This window comes from Gymnogyps californianus, chromosome 1 (genome assembly GCF_018139145.2).
Source record: "Gymnogyps californianus isolate 813 chromosome 1, ASM1813914v2, whole genome shotgun sequence".
Lineage (NCBI taxonomy): Eukaryota > Metazoa > Chordata > Aves > Accipitriformes > Cathartidae > Gymnogyps > Gymnogyps californianus.
In genome coordinates this window covers 203087998-203104673 of record NC_059471.1, presented here as the reverse complement: position 1 = coordinate 203104673, position 16676 = coordinate 203087998, and the positions used below count along the sequence as shown (strand labels likewise).

Sequence of the window (16676 nt, the reverse complement as noted above, 5' to 3'; positions counted from 1 at the left end):
TTCGGAACACGTTTTAATTCACAAAAGGGGCAAGCTCAGAATGAGGAGAGGGTCAGTAACTGCAGCGTAGCTGACATCTTTATTAAAGCCAGCAGAGCAATTGCATTTCAACACACCTTCATATATAATAATTGTAAATGTAAGCTTATTAATCACACAGTAATAATGTATATTCACATTTTTAATACTTTCTTTTCTATTTATGACATTTAGAAACTAGTTCCCAAAGAATTTACCAATTGGGGCAGGGGGAGGGAGGAAGCAGGTTTTGAAACTACACGCAAATTTAGCATGTGTTCTCATTGCGAGGTCCACTGCGGATTTGTGGTGTCTATGTAGATTTTACCAAAAAGCCTTCTCCTATTCAAACTCAAAAGCCTTTCTGAAGGTGTGGAGGTGTGTTAACATAGGTTGTATTTGCCCAGCTAAAGGTTAGCCTTAGAGCCAAGGCTACTCTCCAGCACAGGATGAAAGGGTACAAGTTAAATCATTCCCCATCTTCTCACAATCGTCATCCCAAAACACAGGCCAGCGTTTCTGATAGCTGACATGATCGTTTAGGAAGAGTCAGGGAACATCCTTACAAGGAAGAGTAGAACCTCCATGTATACAGAGATTGGCTGCAGAAACTGAAAACAAAGCAGTATATGGCTTCTTGGTAGGAGTATTAAGAGTGGGCTTGACTGAGTTAAGTATCAGATTCACTACTAGTTTTGCTGCAAGTTGTACCTTTAGTTACTGCTTGCAGAGTACACTGGGCAATTTCAGAACAAGATCATAAGATTACTAAGCTTTTGACTAGTTCGTAACAACCACCCCAGAATAACAGGTATGCTTTAAACTTACTTGTAAATGAAGCTCTTTATCCAACTGACTAATACCTTGGGCAAGTTTTGCCAGTTGCTCAGCTATCACAGCCTGATGGATAGACTGGGAAGTGTAAGCTTTCACATCGAAGTCTTCTCTGAAGAAGTCAGCATAACATTCTGAAAAAGATTTAGATTTTATTTTCATGCTTCAGAACAGTTAAATAATATTTATGGACCTAAAGCATACAATTCTCCGACCTTCTATTTCTCCAAATGTAACAGCATATGTTCTCTATATCCCATAACACAAATGCGACACCAATTTGAGAAGAGACCAGAATCAAGAGAAACAAGTTTGGAGCTGATGACTTGGTGGGGGGGGGTGGGGGGGGGGTGGTAAATAGTGAAACAGACACATGTTCCTTTATTCCCCACAGCCTTTTCTTGAGTAGAATACACTAAAGAGTATTGATACCTTCTTCTTCAAACTTTACAGTGTAACCAGGGTGAGGCTGTTGAGGTTGTACTCATAATCAAACACACACCAGTCATCTTCAAGTCCCTGAGGATTAGTGGTGTAAGACAACTTCATGAATCATACCAGACTCTTACAATGGTATTGGTTTAAAAACTATTAAATTAATGATACTGCAATGATGATTTTGGATCAAGCAAGACCCGAGTTTCCAGACAGCGCATACTAATATTACCAAGCACCTCCGTCTCTCCTTTCAGTGCACGTTCTCTTTCCTTTAGAAGCAAGGGACCACAGGCGAACAGGCCACCTCGCAGGACCGCGCCATCAAGACCCCTCTGCCAGCAGCGGGAGGTCTCCTCCCCGAGGAGGGGGACGCTCAGCAGGCGCGGCAGCACTCCCCAGCGCCTGCCGTCCCCCCGCCGCCGAAACTTTCCGTGACTCCACAGCACAGGGGTTCACCGCTCTCCTCGCCCCGTCTCCGAGCACCGGCGCCTCTCCCCCGGCTCTGCCCGCCCAGCCCAACACCGCCCTCGCAAAGGACCCTCCGTCTTCTCAGGGCTGCCCGCGGACGGGACCCCCGACGTGGTCCCGCCGGCGGGGGCACAGCCAGGCGCTGCCGCGCTGCCCTCCCCCCCCTCCCCCCACACCGAGCCAGCGGCGCGCGGCCCCCCCCCAACCGCCACCAACGGCCGCGCCTCACCGTCGGCCAGCAGCTCGGCGAGGGCCGGGGCCGCGGCTCCGCCACCGCCTGCCCCCGCCTCCTCCATGCTGGCAGGTGCTGGGAGCCCGCGCGTCACTCCCGGGCGGCGGCGCCCGGCGATGATGGCGAAGGCGCGCGACGGAACGGGGCCGCCCCGCGAGCGGGCGGGCGGACGGGCGGCGGCGGGGCGCTCGCGCACGTGGTGAGCGCGGGCCCGGGCCGGGCGGAAGGGTGCGGGCAGCGAGCCGGGCGGGAGCGGGCAGCGCGGCCTGGCCGCAGGAGGGGTGGCGGCAGCCGGGCGGGCGGTGGCGGCAGCCGGGCGGGCGGTGGCGGCAGCTGCGCGGCGCTCCTCGGGCCCGCGCCTGCGGCACCCGGCAGGCACCGACACGCGGGAGCGAGCCCAGGCCGGGGTGGTCGGGCCGCATCCCCCGCCGTGCGGGGAGAGGCGGAGGAGCTGGGACTGTAGCGGGAGGACGAGAAACAGCGGGTCTAGGCTGAAACAGGGGCGGCTCTCGCCCGACATGAGGAAAAACTTTCTCCGTAAGGCCTGTGGAGCAGGGCGGGGGCTGCCCTCGGAGCCGGCCCTGCGCTGAGGGGCTGGGCTGAAGACCTCCCTTCCAGCCTGAACGATCCCTACTGTAAGGAACGAAAACACAACGGTATTACAACGGGGGTATTATAAATTGCAACGGGGCGCCCGGCGCAAGGCCGGTGTTCATAGCTGGTGGTGGCAGAAGATTTGTTCCTGACGCTGTGCAAGTGAGGGACGTCTGGCGGGACGCTATACCAAAAAGCAAGTCCAGTTTAAGCTCTAATGCTTTGCTGCATAGCCTATGAGAAATAGCTGAATTACTTACACGCAAACACTGTTTGTTTTTCCAGATGCTAAAAGGATTGTTAATTATACATGATTGGTGACATTGTTGAAACGAAACAATGCCAACTAAAAGATCCCATGGATTTGTTTCATTCTGGGCAAGTTGTAAAAATATGTGCCCCTATGGTCCGCTATTCAAAGTAAGTAACTGTCATGTCAGCTAAGTTTTCAGTGTATTTTCTCTGAGGAAGTTTATCTTGACTGTAAAAACAGGGATGATTACCTTTTTGCCCTTTAACTATTTAAGACGGAGATAGACATGGGACATGTTTTATCTTACTATACTTGGACATCCCCACAGTACTGCATGTCAGAACAGCATTTTAGAATAGCTAATCAGAAGAATGTCTCTACTATTTATCTCTTAATTTTCATGTGTCTGCAGGTTGGCTTTCAGAACCTTGGTTAGGAAATACAGTTGCGATTTGTGTTACACACCAATGATAGTGGCAGCTGATTTTGTGAGATCTGCAAAAGCTAGAGACAGTGAATTCACAACAAACAAAGGTATTTTTTTTTAAGAAACCATTGCCTTGTCAGAACGTTTTATGTCGTGATAAACTAAATTGGCCAAGTGAATGAAGTCTGTCACACAACTTGACATCTGTTAACAATTTTGGTATACTATATCTGATTGATTGTAAAACCATAGAAGTACCCTAGGTGAGAGTAAGCACATTCCAGTGATAGCGTGTCAGGTGAAATAGCGGAAAACCTTGTCTCCACCTGAAATCAGGGCCTCCAAACTGATTGAGATGTGTGGTGGGTTGACCACACATAGCTGACCAGCAGCTGTGCACCCACACAGCTGCTCACTCATTCCTCCTCCACCCCCCCAACATCACAGGGAGAGAACAGGAAGAGCAAAAGCAAGAAAAACTCATGGGTCAAGATAAAGGCAGCTTAGTAAGTGAAGGAAAGAAGGAGAAAAAAACAAGTGATGCAAAGGCAATCACTTCCCACCTCACACCAGCAGACCAATGCTTAGCCAGTCTCCAAGCAATGGCCACCCTGGAACATAATTTCCACATCCTAACCCACTTTCTTCTTCCCCTACCACTCCGGTTTTATTGCTGAGCTTGATGTTATACGGTATGGAATATTCCTTGGGCCATTTTGGGTCAGCTGTCCCAGCTGTGTCCACTCCCAATTTCTTGCCCACCCCAATCTATTTGCTGGGGGCCGGGGGAGGCAGAGTGAGAAAAAGAGAAAGCTGTGACACTGTGCAAGTACTGTGCAGCAATAGCCAAAACACTGGTGCATTATCAACACTGGTTTTGTCACAAAATCCAAAACACAGCACCATACAGGCTGCTATAAATAAACTTTAAATAAATTTAAAAATTAACTGCATCCCAGCCAGACCCAGTACAAGATGGTACAATTGTTTTCCTAGCAATTGCTATTTCTTGTGTGTTTCAGAGACAAACACTTAACTCGTTGCCAGGAAAAGTTTTCTGGTCTCTAACAAAAATAAGAGGGTTGCTAAAAGCAAAAAAATTAATAGACCAGACATTGATACAGTGGAATCAAGGATTGATAAAAGAAGCAGAGTTTCAGATTAGCTGGAGTGGAAAGTGGAAGGGGCTGTTGGTGGACTCCTTGAGATCTTGAGAGGGTGATAAAAAGGAGTAAGAAGGCAAGAAGAGACCAGGAAGTTGAAGCATGGCTAGGGTTGATGGGAGAAGCAAGGCTTCAGGCATGGTACAGAAACATAACCAGAACATATACAAAAAGAGGGAGTATAAGGACTTGTACAGAGTCCTGGCTGTAAAGCAAAAGAGAAAAGTGGTATGAAATATGTGGGAAGAGGTGACAATAACGATACAGATCTGCTGGCATGAAGTGGTTGCAGTAGAAGAGTATAACAAGGAACATACAACCATAGGCTGCAACTGGAGAAATTAAAAGAGCGCTGCTAATGTGCTAGTAAGATCGGCGTGTAGGATCTATGAAGTGTGATGATTTAATCTACTCAGACCACTGAACTGGTGGTTTCATAAGTGTATATATAATAGTAGGGGAAGTATATTTCATTATTCTAGCACTGGCTGTTTACTGTGGTGCATTATTCAAATAGAACAGAGCAGTTACAGAGAAAAGTCACATTGGGAAGCACAGGTAGACTCTCTTATTAGTGGAATTCAACTTTAAAAAAGCATGAATAATTCTTTGTGTGTAAAAATAAATGAGTAAGAATATAACTGACAATATATATGGCTTAAAGGTCCACAGAGCCACTAGTTTGTTCCCTTTAAACTTACTTACACTTCTGATGTACACAATGTCCTGTGGCATTGAAGTTCCACAGGTCAGATATGTAGTATATTCTGGGGGGGTGCAGGGATGGGGAAAGAGGAAATTGTCCTTTATGCTGTAACTTTGCTGCCTGATAACAAGGGGTACAAAATGAAATGTTCTAGTGTTGTAAACAATATCTTTTCCCTATTCACCTCTTTCATGCTGGCCTTAATTTTATAGGCCTCTAAAACATTCTGCCGTAGACAGCTTTGCCAAGATTATAGTATTTACATTATTAGCATTTATGCTTTTAACAAGTAGCTCCACAACAGGTTATGAAATTTTACTGTGGTTTTATGTTTAACTTCTTGGCTGTTTGGGGATTTTGTCTTCTAATTAGCAGAGTAGGTTTGGAGCCTACAGTTGCAATTTCTGTTTTCCATTTTCTTTGGCATTGACATTTCTTTGTTGTGTATTTCTAAAGTAGAGATAGATGTTCTTTGTGGCTAGTGCTAAAAATTTCATATGGTTAGACTCAGTATTTTTATTACTTAATGCTCAACCAAAAATTAGGAACGTGGGATTATTCCAAAGTATTAGCTGCAGTAATATAAATCTCTTCAGCTAGAGCCCTGTCTTAAATGGACAGTTTTGAAAATATGCAAGGGATTTTTTTTGCTTGCTGGATTTTTAGGTAACTTATAGAAGTGTCTCAACTTGATTGAGAGGGTACTGCTGCCCTCTCTGACTTAAGCTCCACTACTTCAAGAACTACTTATTTTCCACTAAAATAGAAAAAATCTTTAGAAGCACTTGCGGTCTTTTCAGTAACAGAAGCGTACTTGCTTTGTGCATTTGTTGGATCATCTCTTTCCATCAGTGCTCAGATATCCCTCTTCCTCTTAAGTGCAGCAATAGTTTATATGGAAAGTGAGTGCTCAGACTGTTTGAGATATTTTTAGATGCCTTTAATGTAATGCAGTAGCTGTAAAAGAGGAGAGCATGTTCCAAATGACCATCTGGCTCTCTGCAGCGGCTTAGTAAATCACAAGTAGTTCAGCAGACCCAAGTTGAGGAGCACTGACATTTTGGTTTCCCACTGGAGACAAAGCTGCTAAAGCTGCCTCTGCCCGTGTGTTCTCATTCCAACTCTGCGTATTGCATTGTGGATAAAAACCAGCCATGTTGGCACAGAAGAGGAAAAAGATGGGCTGGGATAAGGAAGGGCAAAGCTTGTGGGTTGTTTAGCTCCTTTCTGAAGGGTTGGTTCCGTAAGCAAGTTTCCCACCTCGCAAGACAGACAGCCGTGTCAGCACAGCAAAGGGGCAGCACACAGACAAGAAGGGGCAGGCTAGGAGGGGAAGCATGAAGGCTGCTGAAACATAGAGAATACTTAGTTTCATATGTTATCTTTGTGAAAGAAAAGCATCTGACCAATTTCAGTCAGAAAATGTGTATGTTGAGCCAGCAACCATCTAGGACACATATGTATGTCTGAATTCCCACCTCTCTTGATAGACATACTCACTTAGTAACCACTGGTCAGCTACCTTTATTTGTGATCTAGGGCTCGCAGAATCACAAAACAGTTGAGTTTGGAAGGACCTCTGTAGGTCATGTTATCCAGCCCTCATGCTCAAGCAGGGTCACCTAGAGCCAGTTGCCCAGGACCATGGCCAGACAGCTTTTCAATATACGAAAAACATTCAAAATTTAGAATTTCTTCTTTTTATTTTCTGAGTTTTTTAAATCTCTAAATATCTTTTCATTGGAGTAGGTGATCATCCATTGATTGTTCAATTTGCTGCTAAAGAAGCACAGGTTTTGTGTGATGCTGCCCGTATCGTCTGTCCTTTTGCAGATGGAATAGACCTGAACTGTGGCTGTCCTCAGAGGTAAAGTTTTGAAAAAGCTGGTGAAATAATGATGAAATAATTTGAGAATAAAGAGTGCTGGTTTTCATTTTCATAGTAATCTCTGTCTTAACTTAAAAATATACTTCAAGAGAGAAACAGCTTTTTAACCTGTCAGAAATGTCTATGTGGCAAGACACTGTTCTGAATGTTCTGAGATGCCTGTCACCATGGTGAGACTGGGAAAACCAGGTGTATTTGCCAACTTGCCTTTTTTCATTTCTGAGATATTGAGTGTTGGCTCAGAAGTGAAGTGTCCATCCCTTCTCAACAGCTGTTAAATATGCATTACCAAAAAGAGCTTGCCGCAAATAATTTGGAGAGTGTTTTGAGAAATGATGTGGCAATTCCTGAAATAACGAGGCGAGTCCCTGATGTCTCAGACTTCTGCAAGTGAAGGATAATCTCTAAAATATAATTATACAGATTATATTATTCAGGAAGCGCTGAAAAGAATTTTTTCCATCTTTTATTAGGTTTGTAAGTACAGTGAATTAGTGATCTACTTCTCACTTAAATTGATAAAGATTTTGTCTTGACAGTGAAACAGAGTAGTAATGCACAAATGAAGATTCTTGCTAACTGGTTCAATTGAGAACCATTTATTACATGCTTGTCAGGCAGTCTTTTTCTAAGTGAAGACCTCAAAAATAAATGTAGGAAAGCAAAAGATAATATTACGGTGCAAATACTTAATTTGTCTATTCTAATTAGGTTGTCTTGACTTAAAATTATAGTATTTGGGAAAACTTTTCTGGAGAGATCTGAGACTTTGGAATGGAAGTGTATTTTTTTTCTAAGCTAACTACAGTTAAGTATGCCAAACTGTAAGTTCCTTTTAGGCCAAAAATACATGCTTACATTTGAATCCTTTGTTTCTTGTGCATGCTGGTTTCAAAATAACAAAACTTTGTGCACTTAATCTGCCTTTATAAGAAAAATTGTTTAAGAAAAAACCTGCTGCTCTTAAGTGGAAGCAAAGGTTCCTGCCAATCAAAATAGTGTTTTGCAGTTGAGGGAAAACAGAACATTACTGAAATCATAATCTTCCTTGCACTTGAAAAATCTTCCTTTTCAATCCGAAGTCATTTTCTGTTTAGAAGAAATCCATGACCCAATGAAAGGGGAAACATCGAACTATTTATTTTATGTGTGATCTAAACCATTGTTGATTAAATGTTAATTTATCTTCCTTGTGAGTCCATTTTGCGGACAGAAGATTGAACTGGAAGAGATCAGTAACTTGTCCAAACTTCTAACAGCACAATGGAGACTGAACCAGGATCTAAAAGCTGGTGTCAAACTGCAAACAAATCATCGATCTACAGCCAGTACTATCTCTGTTTACTCAACCACACATTAAAGGTCGTAAGGACAGAAACTGATGTATTTGACTGAAATTGATCTGCATTTTTTCAGATGTAGAATACAAATGTTCTTTTTCTTTTAAAGATGGGCGATGTCAGAAGGTTATGGTGCTTGCTTAATAAATAAACCAGAACTAGTTCGAGATATGGTGAGACATGTACGGAATCAGATCGACAACCCTAGATTTTCAGTATCTATTAAAATAAGGTAGGTCTAACTTAAGTGCTGTTTGTGATACATGGAAGAATCCTTTTAATTTTTTTTAAAGAAACATGTTAGTGTAATAGTTACACTATAATATATGTAATTCTGTTAATGTAATCTTACACATCATAATAATTTCCTTATATGTGAAGACTGCCAAGAGTTTTTGACTCCAGATGGTGATAGAATATCTGGGGCAAGTAATCCCAAACTTAGATAGTAGAACCAGCACAGCCTTTGACTACTTACCCAGATAACATACTGGATGCTGGAGTTTTCTTGTGATCCAAACAACATGAAAGGACAAGTTCAAAGGTCTAGGGTTCCATAAAAGAAAAGCAATGCATAGTCTATATCATCACAAGGATTTATTTTGTGACCTGTTGGAGGCCAGAGCCACAGTTGCTGTTGGCTATAAAGGGAAGGGTAACAAAACTGGGAACTGATCCCCACAGCTGCTGTAAGGAACACATCATGCTTCCCGTCATCACTTTCTAAACTTCTGTAAACTGTTGCTTTGCATTGCTTTGTACCACTTCATCCGCTGTTTATCCACACATCCCATGTGGCTTTTGCGTATTTGTCAGTTAAGTTTCAACTCAGTTTGCAATCCTTCAGGAAAGGGGAACTATTATAAATGGGAATTTTTTGCAAAATAATGATTTTTTTTTTTTAGAATCTTTTGGGCACCCTTGCTCCATCTCTGTAAAATTTACCCTGTATATTTCAGAGACGTGATATAATTGGGAAATGCTAAATTAAATAGTGGTTTCAACACATTAAACTCATATGTCTTTATTAAAAAAAAAACCAACTTTATCTTCCAACAGTAATATTTTCTTTCTTTGTACTGTTATTTATACAAATCTGTGGTAACTCCTCCTTATGGAGGGGGACTTTTTATACAGTTCAGGTAACTTACTATCTAATGTTTTCATTCCTTGGAATTTTAGGATCCATGAGGACTTAAAAAGAACAGTTGACCTGTGTCAAAAAGCTGAAGCAACTGGAGTTTCATGGATTACAGTACACGGGAGAAGTGTAGAAGAAAGACATCAGCCTGTACATTATGATGCAATTAAAATAATTAAGCAAAGTATGTCTATACCTATTGTGGCTAATGGAGACATTAAAACTTTAAAAGATGCTGAAAACGTTCATCACTTGACAGGAGCAGATGGTAAGATTAACCATACTCTATTTTCTAAGTAAATTTACAAATCAGATTTCAAAGTATTTATTTTGGCTGTAAGTAGGACATGATTTGAATGCTTTTCACCCTTTGCGGAGACAAATGAAAGAGGATGTTCTAGATACCTCATAAACAGAATCACTTGTAATCATCAGTGCACTAGAGCACTGTTATTCAAAGCCACAAATAATGATTTCCGAGGCAAATTACAAAAGCTTTTTGCTTAATTATGCTATCTTATCAATTAGCAGTGGAGTTCAGGGAGACCTTCAGACATTTATTCTATCTCTTTATGGAGCTGATCATCTTCTAAAGAACTGTAAACTTCCACTTGGCAATCTCTACTTCCCGCACATGGGAGCAGATTTCTTATAGTAAGAATATGGCAGAAAAAGGAAATATTGTTAAGCCAGATACTTAACAGTTAAGATGGTTAGCTTCAAGGACACAGTGAGGCATTGCGCTCTCAGATCTGTATGTATTTACCTTGTCTTACACTTCGATGGTAAAATTTTGGGGTGAAGGATTGCCCTGCATTTATTTAGTGTCAATACATTCCTGCAACTGTCTATGGTTTCAAGACAATATGGAAATTCAGTATATGTTTTGAAGAGGTGATCTGTATCTATACTCTTTGGATCTTACAGCTAGAGAATAACAGGACAGAGAACAGTAGCTAGTGTCATAAGGAAAAGTTCATGTGGCAGGTTTCTTTTGACACTCTTGGTGTTTAATAGCAACAACAAAAATTAGTTGAACCAAACTGCCATGCTGCTGCAGTGACTTTCCCCCCAAATACAGAGCAGGAAGGAAATACATAACAGAAAAGAATGTTCTCATAGCCCAGCTGACCACCCTCAATGGCAAAAATATAAAGCGTCAGGTTTTTTCTGTCACATACAATAGCAAAAGAAATTTTTCATTTTTGATCATCCTATTTTTTAAGAAAAGACTAAGGGGTTTAGATTATATCTTGACAGTGCAGGGAAACAGAATCCCTTAATCGCAGAAAAATTACAATAGAACTTGTATGGGTTTATCTGAGAATTTGGGATTAGAGTTGCAAATACACTGGCTTGTTCAGAAAGATTTAGTGCAGATCAAGAGCCCTGAGATTTATATAATTGAGACATCGAGCTGTTACTGGAAGAAGGATTCTAGGTCAGTGAATCAGCTGAGTTGCACTAAAAATAACTAAATTTAGCATATTACTACTCTTGTGTCTTTGCATCGTAATTTTATGTTAAAAAGGCAGGCTTGTATGTGTGTGGCAAATAAAAACAAAATACTATTGAATTGCAGTTTCAAAAGTAGGGAAGAAAGGCTTCTGTGTCCTGTGTTTCGTTTCAAAATTTCTGGAAGGATACGTCATCAAGTGAATGTGTTGACAGGTGTTGTAGGTACTCTGAGGTTTGGATTGTTAAATGGATTTCTCTGGTATGGCAATAATACTCATCCCTGTTGTTCTCCCATTACTTGTCTGTAAGCTTTGGGTGGTTGTCCTAAGGCGTGCTATACAAAATCTACAGGAAGATTTACTGTAAAATTTAAACTATAATGTAACTTACTGCTTTAATTTCCAATTTGAAGGTATAATGGTGGCTAGAGGACTCTTAGCAAATCCGGCTATGTTTGCCGGATACGAAGAGACACCTTTGAAGTGCATCCAGGACTGGGTTGACATTGCTCTTGAGCATGGAACTCCTTTTACGTGTTTTCACCACCACTTAATGTACATGATGGAACGGATAACTTCAAAACAAGAAAAAAAAGTTTTTAATGTTTTATCGAGTACCTCAGCAGTACTAGATTATCTGAATGACCATTACGGTGTGTGATAACTGAAAGTATTTTAGTACTATGTAAACTTGTATTTTGCAATTGTCAATACATTGTTAAAGGTTTAATTGGGTTCCTACTTATTAGTCACATTCATATATTGCATAAGTATTTTCAACACAGCATAACGGTACAATCAGGGTGATACTTTATATTTTTAGTATTTTTATGTCAGCATTTTTCACTCCAGAAAATATTCCAGATTCCACAAATGTGGAATTCTATTTACAATGCACTACTGCACAGAGGATTGATTATTGTAAGACTCCAGTAACATATTTTTTCACCAGACAATTGCTTAGAGCAATATGTTTGCAAAACTATGGTTTTTCTTCCGTGAAACCTCCTAAAATCAGAAGGACTACTCATAAATAATACCAAGAATTTCAGACCAAAACAATACAAAGGGAGCAATTATAAAAGTTTTTGCTTTAACTGACATAAGCTGTACTTTTAAATTTGAGTAGATTTTTCAAGCTTAAAGACTGTGAGGGCTTGAAGCCCAGCGTAGTATCCTCTTTGAAATTAGATGTTCCTTTTGCAGGCTAAAACTTTCTAAACTTACTTACAACTCAGAAAAATTCCACACTTGATATAGTGAAAGAAAGCTGAAACAGATAAACGATGACAGAAAGAAGGAAAGATTAAAATGAAAAGATAGTTTAAACTAAGTACAAACTTAGCTGAATCTAAAATACAAAACCTGAAAGTTCAATCTAACTAAACTCAGTCTTGTTTATCTACTGTATAATAATTATATAGAAGATTAAATCCCTGTCATCTACCAAAACAGAACTTTATAGGTCAAAGAAAAGGTGACAGATTCTCTCAGTGGGGCTCTTGCAGTCCTTTCTGCCTGCTGGCATGTTGCTTATCAAGGCATGACAGCCACTTGGCTTTGAATCTTTGTATAGGAGGGAAATAGTGAAAATTAGAACAAGATAATAACATTACACACCAGCTGCATTTGTTCTGCAAGGGAAATTTCACAAATCTGTGCAGTACAATTATTTGTAATCAAATAATTTGTTTTCTTTATGTTTACACAGAAATTCATACCAGAAATTGCTTAGTTTTCTGACTCTGATACTTCTATGAATATACAAGTGAATTGTTCTACATTTTCTAAATAAATTACTTGGTTTTGTATAGAATTGTAATTTTTTTTTATTACACTATAAACTATGACAACCTGGGGGAGGGGAGGTTGCTTTTGATGCTGTCCCCCAGATCTTTTAGTCGTTTAGATACCTAAACTCTCACAATTTTTAAATGCAATGGCATAAAAGACTTGATCATTTTTCATAGCGAATATGTCTGATTTAGGCATACGAACAAAAGTTTGAAAGGCGTGACCTGAGTCGTCAAATCTAGTTCACTGTTCAAGACAGCAAAGTTACATAACTCTTCTGATATGGTCACCTTCCTGATGTGTTAACAAATGGAAAACTACAGACATGCTTTGCTATCCTAGGCTAATTGAGACAATCTCTACAACCTTTTTTGGTGTGATAGGTTCTCCATTCCTTCAGACAATTTTTTTTTTCACTCTTCTGGATTGTAATGTTTTCTTGACATTGGATGAGCACAATTACGTATAGCATTCCAGGTGAACCCCCAGCAATGTCTTCTGCAGTTACTACTTCTCTTTCTAATGCCTTGCTTTTCCTCAACTAATATTCATCATATAATTGATGAGCTCCCAGTTTTACAGCAAAAGTTCTTATTTCCCAACTGCATGACATTGTATTTTGTACTGCTGAATTTCCAGTCTCAAGTTCACCCAACTATAGTGCAATACTCAGTTCTCCTCAGTTCTGAAAATGCCTCCAGCCTTCTGCATCAAAATTAAAAAGTAAAACTATACAACTGAATTATAGAAGAAAGGGATTCTTGAAAGTATTAACCAAGCCCTGTGTTAGCATTTTCTTAAGATTTTTATGATTTGGCAAGCAACTATTATTTGCTGTGAACTGTTCCATTAGCCACAAGGAGCAGAGAAGAAAAAGTTGTTATAATCAAATAACACAAATGCAAGGCCTTTTTTTTTTTTTTGTAATAGTGGGGAAATAGAATTTTGAGGACTTGAAATACCTTGACCCATTTAGGAACTGAATACTTGATGACTTCGAAGGCAGCAGTTGTTGTGCCTGTGTGAGATCAATCATAGAGATTTCTGCCTGAAGTACAAGACCTAGGTTGCTGTTAATATCGCTAGTAATTAAGGAGTGCTTGATCTGGCCAATTATGCATCATAAAAGTCATCGGAAGTTTATCATCCTTTTTTGAGGGTGAAATGAATTGTACGTCTTCTTCCCTTCTGAATTTTGTATGCATCTGAACGCACTTCACTGTGTTGATGTAGAATAAACTGCAAAATTGGAGTCTTAAAGCCATACTCTGAACAGCCATACTGTTCAAATACACATAAATTGCTAAAGATAGGAGTTAGTTAACTCACAGTGTTGTTTTAGAGTATGGTCATATTTCGCATTATAAGCCATTTGAATATGGGAAAATTCTCATCTTCAGTTTAAAGCCGCAAGATAGGTACGTTCCCTGTGTATGTTACTTGTAACATCACCAGGTACTCAGTCTATTTTCCAATTTTCAAATTTTTAAAGGTTATTCTGCAAGTAACATAAGATACAAAGGTTTGTTTCCTATTTTAGGTGCTTTGCCTCCTGTAACTGATCCAGCTCTTTATGTTAAGCCACCCTGCACAGCAATGCCATATTGTCATAATACCTGTACTTGCTTGCAACTTATGCCCTGCTGCAGTAACCCCAGCTCCCTCACGCAGCCTGTACAACCCCATTTTCTCCATTCCCTACTGTTAAGCTGTTTCTTAGGTCTCTTCTCTGTCTTGGGTTGATGGTTGGGCAAATGCAGTGTGTGATGATGAAATAGCTGTCATACAAGCCAAACTAGAATGGCACAAGTTTGAACTTTCTTTTTGCCTTTCTTTCAGCGGAGAATTAGTTGGATTTGTGTCCTCTAACCAGCTGCTAATACACAGGCATTTCATATTTCTACTTCTGAATACTTTGTCACCTTACTGGTGGGAGAGGAAGGTATTTCTTTTAACTGTAATGTTTTAAGGTTCATGAGGTTTTTTCCTACAGCAGCCAGCCATTATATGTATTGTATGGTGTCATATTTATCACACTGCGGTTCACTGTAAGATAGGCAGCCTTAGATCAACAACCCAGACTTCTACAGCTTCAGTTAGAATACCTTCCAGGAGTGGCACAGTGCACTCAGCAGGAGAAGTGAGGTCTCACAGATGTTTGCAGGAGGCTTCTCTGTTCCTCGGATCTCATTCCAGGTTGGTGGGGAACACGCATCAGCTGCAGTGGAAGTGCACAGCAGTCATGGCAGAGTGAGTCTTTCTGAGATCTTACAAAGCCCCTGTAGTGAAAAAGCAGACTCAGAGTCTCTGGCAGCAGGGATGTGCAAATGTAGTCCTATCAGTATGAGGCTAGGCTACTGGGAGGGCAGCTTACAGTGCTAGTAAGAGGTGAGTAAGCAGCTCAGAAATGGAAACTGCTCTGGAATTAAAGGAGAGACAGTCTTTAATAACATTTTAACAGCTTCAGTGAAGTATAATGGCTGTAGGCCAATAGCTAAAATGTAATAACGAGGACATACTAAGAGGTTATGTTTTGTCTATGCTTCTGATTAAATATGTTTATGAAAACATGTTAGAAATACTTCTTAAAACCCAGGCTGTTTCCTCTGTGTTGATTGGATTGAAATGACTGGTTGTATCGCTCTCCAATATTTGTTATGCATAAACAATTATTTGGGATGTAACCTTTCATCCAGACATTGCTTGGCAGCAGCTAGGATAATGTTAACACACTGGCTCCGTCCCAGGCTACAGACCTGGGAAATTTTAAGTGTAAACAAGTTCAGATTGTGAGCAGCTGCAAACAACTCTGCTCAAAACTGCTTATGCAAGGACTTCCTACCCCATGTCAGTTCCAATGGATTAGAGTAGCAAAGAACTACTATTCACAGCATTTAATCTGTCTCATTTTGATGGAAATTAACTGGGACAGAATTCCCAAAAGCAGGTAGTTGTGTCAAGAGGGCTGGTGATGCCCAGCTAGACAAGGTAACCTCTTCCACCAGCAGCACCTCAGGATCTGTTAGGACTGCAGGCAAGTCAGTAAGATGCTGAGTGGGCCCTGGCCTGAGCTAACTGAACAGGCTGCGGAGAACTCCTGGATAATACATGCGAAATCGCTGAACGTGACATGCAACAGTGTGAGAAGCTGGTAAAAGCTGCAGATAGCGCTGGGAGGGATGGCTGGATTTCATCAGTGGTAAAGGGGGAGTTGTTAGGTGAAAAACAACTGAACTACAGAGATAACTGGAGAGTAGTTTTGAGGGTCCTTTCAGAACTAGAAACTTGCAAGGCCGAGTGCCCGATAACCGTATCAGTACCTCGGTAACACCACATAAGGCCAAGACTGCCCAAGTAACGGTATCAGAAATACTGGATGTGGGTACAGACACAGCAAAACTTAGGAACAACAGGGAAAAGTGAATTCAGGGAGCGTTATGCAGGGGCAAAGAAGGGGAGTTACAAGGGTGGCAAACGAGATGGTCAAGAAATGGGAAAATGGGTACCAAAGTATGGAAATAATGTGCTCGGAGCCTTGCTATGCTGATAAAAAGCACCGCACAGGACAGTAGGATAGAACAGGATTTTCTCAAGGAATATTTTTTTGTTCATGAGGTCCAAACAGGCCTGTTTGACAGTGTTTGAGACTTGTTTGGTTGTTATTTGTGGTGTCTTTATGAATACTGAGCCTGTTTTCCTTGAGAAAACAGATTTACAGGATCTTAATGCATTAAAGGTAGTGTAACACATGGGGGGAGAGGGGGGATGATGGATGGACGGACACAGTGTTTTAACTGAACTTCATGAACTAATGAGCGTGCTGGAAAGCGGAGTTGAAGTCCCCGATCAAATAAGCTCGAGTCATGGAGCGGTGGGATGATCACAGCAAGATCCCACAGCAAAATGCTTACAACCACTCCCTA

At 41.0% G+C, this 16676-nt stretch overlaps 2 protein-coding genes across 3 annotated transcripts in view; one reads left to right on the top strand and one right to left on the bottom strand.

Annotated features, from left to right (window-relative positions):
• The window catches only part of COG5 (component of oligomeric golgi complex 5), a 191155-nt gene extending 189101 nt beyond the window's left edge, over window positions 1-2054 (bottom strand). Inside the window, exons 1-2 of the mRNA XM_050915276.1 lie at window positions 1988-2054; window positions 847-986 (exon numbers count right to left, since the gene is read on the bottom strand). Coding sequence (XP_050771233.1) covers window positions 847-986; window positions 1988-2054 — 207 coding nt within the window. The remainder of the gene's footprint in view (window positions 1-846; window positions 987-1987) is intronic.
• Window positions 2055-2142: 88 nt separating this feature from the next.
• Window positions 2143-12769, top strand: DUS4L (dihydrouridine synthase 4 like). Of its 2 annotated transcripts, none has more exons than XM_050915296.1 (7): window positions 2143-2189; window positions 2870-3004; window positions 3250-3371; window positions 6967-7000; window positions 8471-8593; window positions 9544-9770; window positions 11373-12769. In XM_050915296.1, exons 2-7 carry the CDS (start codon window positions 2895-2897, stop codon window positions 11618-11620), a joined length of 864 nt encoding a protein of 287 aa, XP_050771253.1. In that variant the 5' UTR covers window positions 2143-2189; window positions 2870-2894; the 3' UTR covers window positions 11621-12769. The 2 variants fall into 2 exon arrangements, with proteins under 2 accessions (XP_050771253.1, XP_050771252.1); XM_050915295.1 differs by having other exon boundaries at window positions 6883-7000.
• The last annotated feature ends 3907 nt before the right edge of the window (window positions 12770-16676 follow it).

What these genes read in the sequence shown, in the direction of transcription:
- DUS4L (XM_050915295.1), top strand. Translation starts at nt 2,895, where the DNA reads ATGATTGGTGACATTGTTGAAACGAAACAATGCCAACTAAAAGATCCC. An exon ending in TCAGTATCTATTAAAATAAG is followed by an intron (nt 8,594 to 9,543) that starts GTAGGTCTAACT and finishes TTGGAATTTTAG; the next exon opens with GATCCATGAGGACTTAAAAA. An exon ending in TCACTTGACAGGAGCAGATG is followed by an intron (nt 9,771 to 11,372) that starts GTAAGATTAACC and finishes TCCAATTTGAAG; the next exon opens with GTATAATGGTGGCTAGAGGA.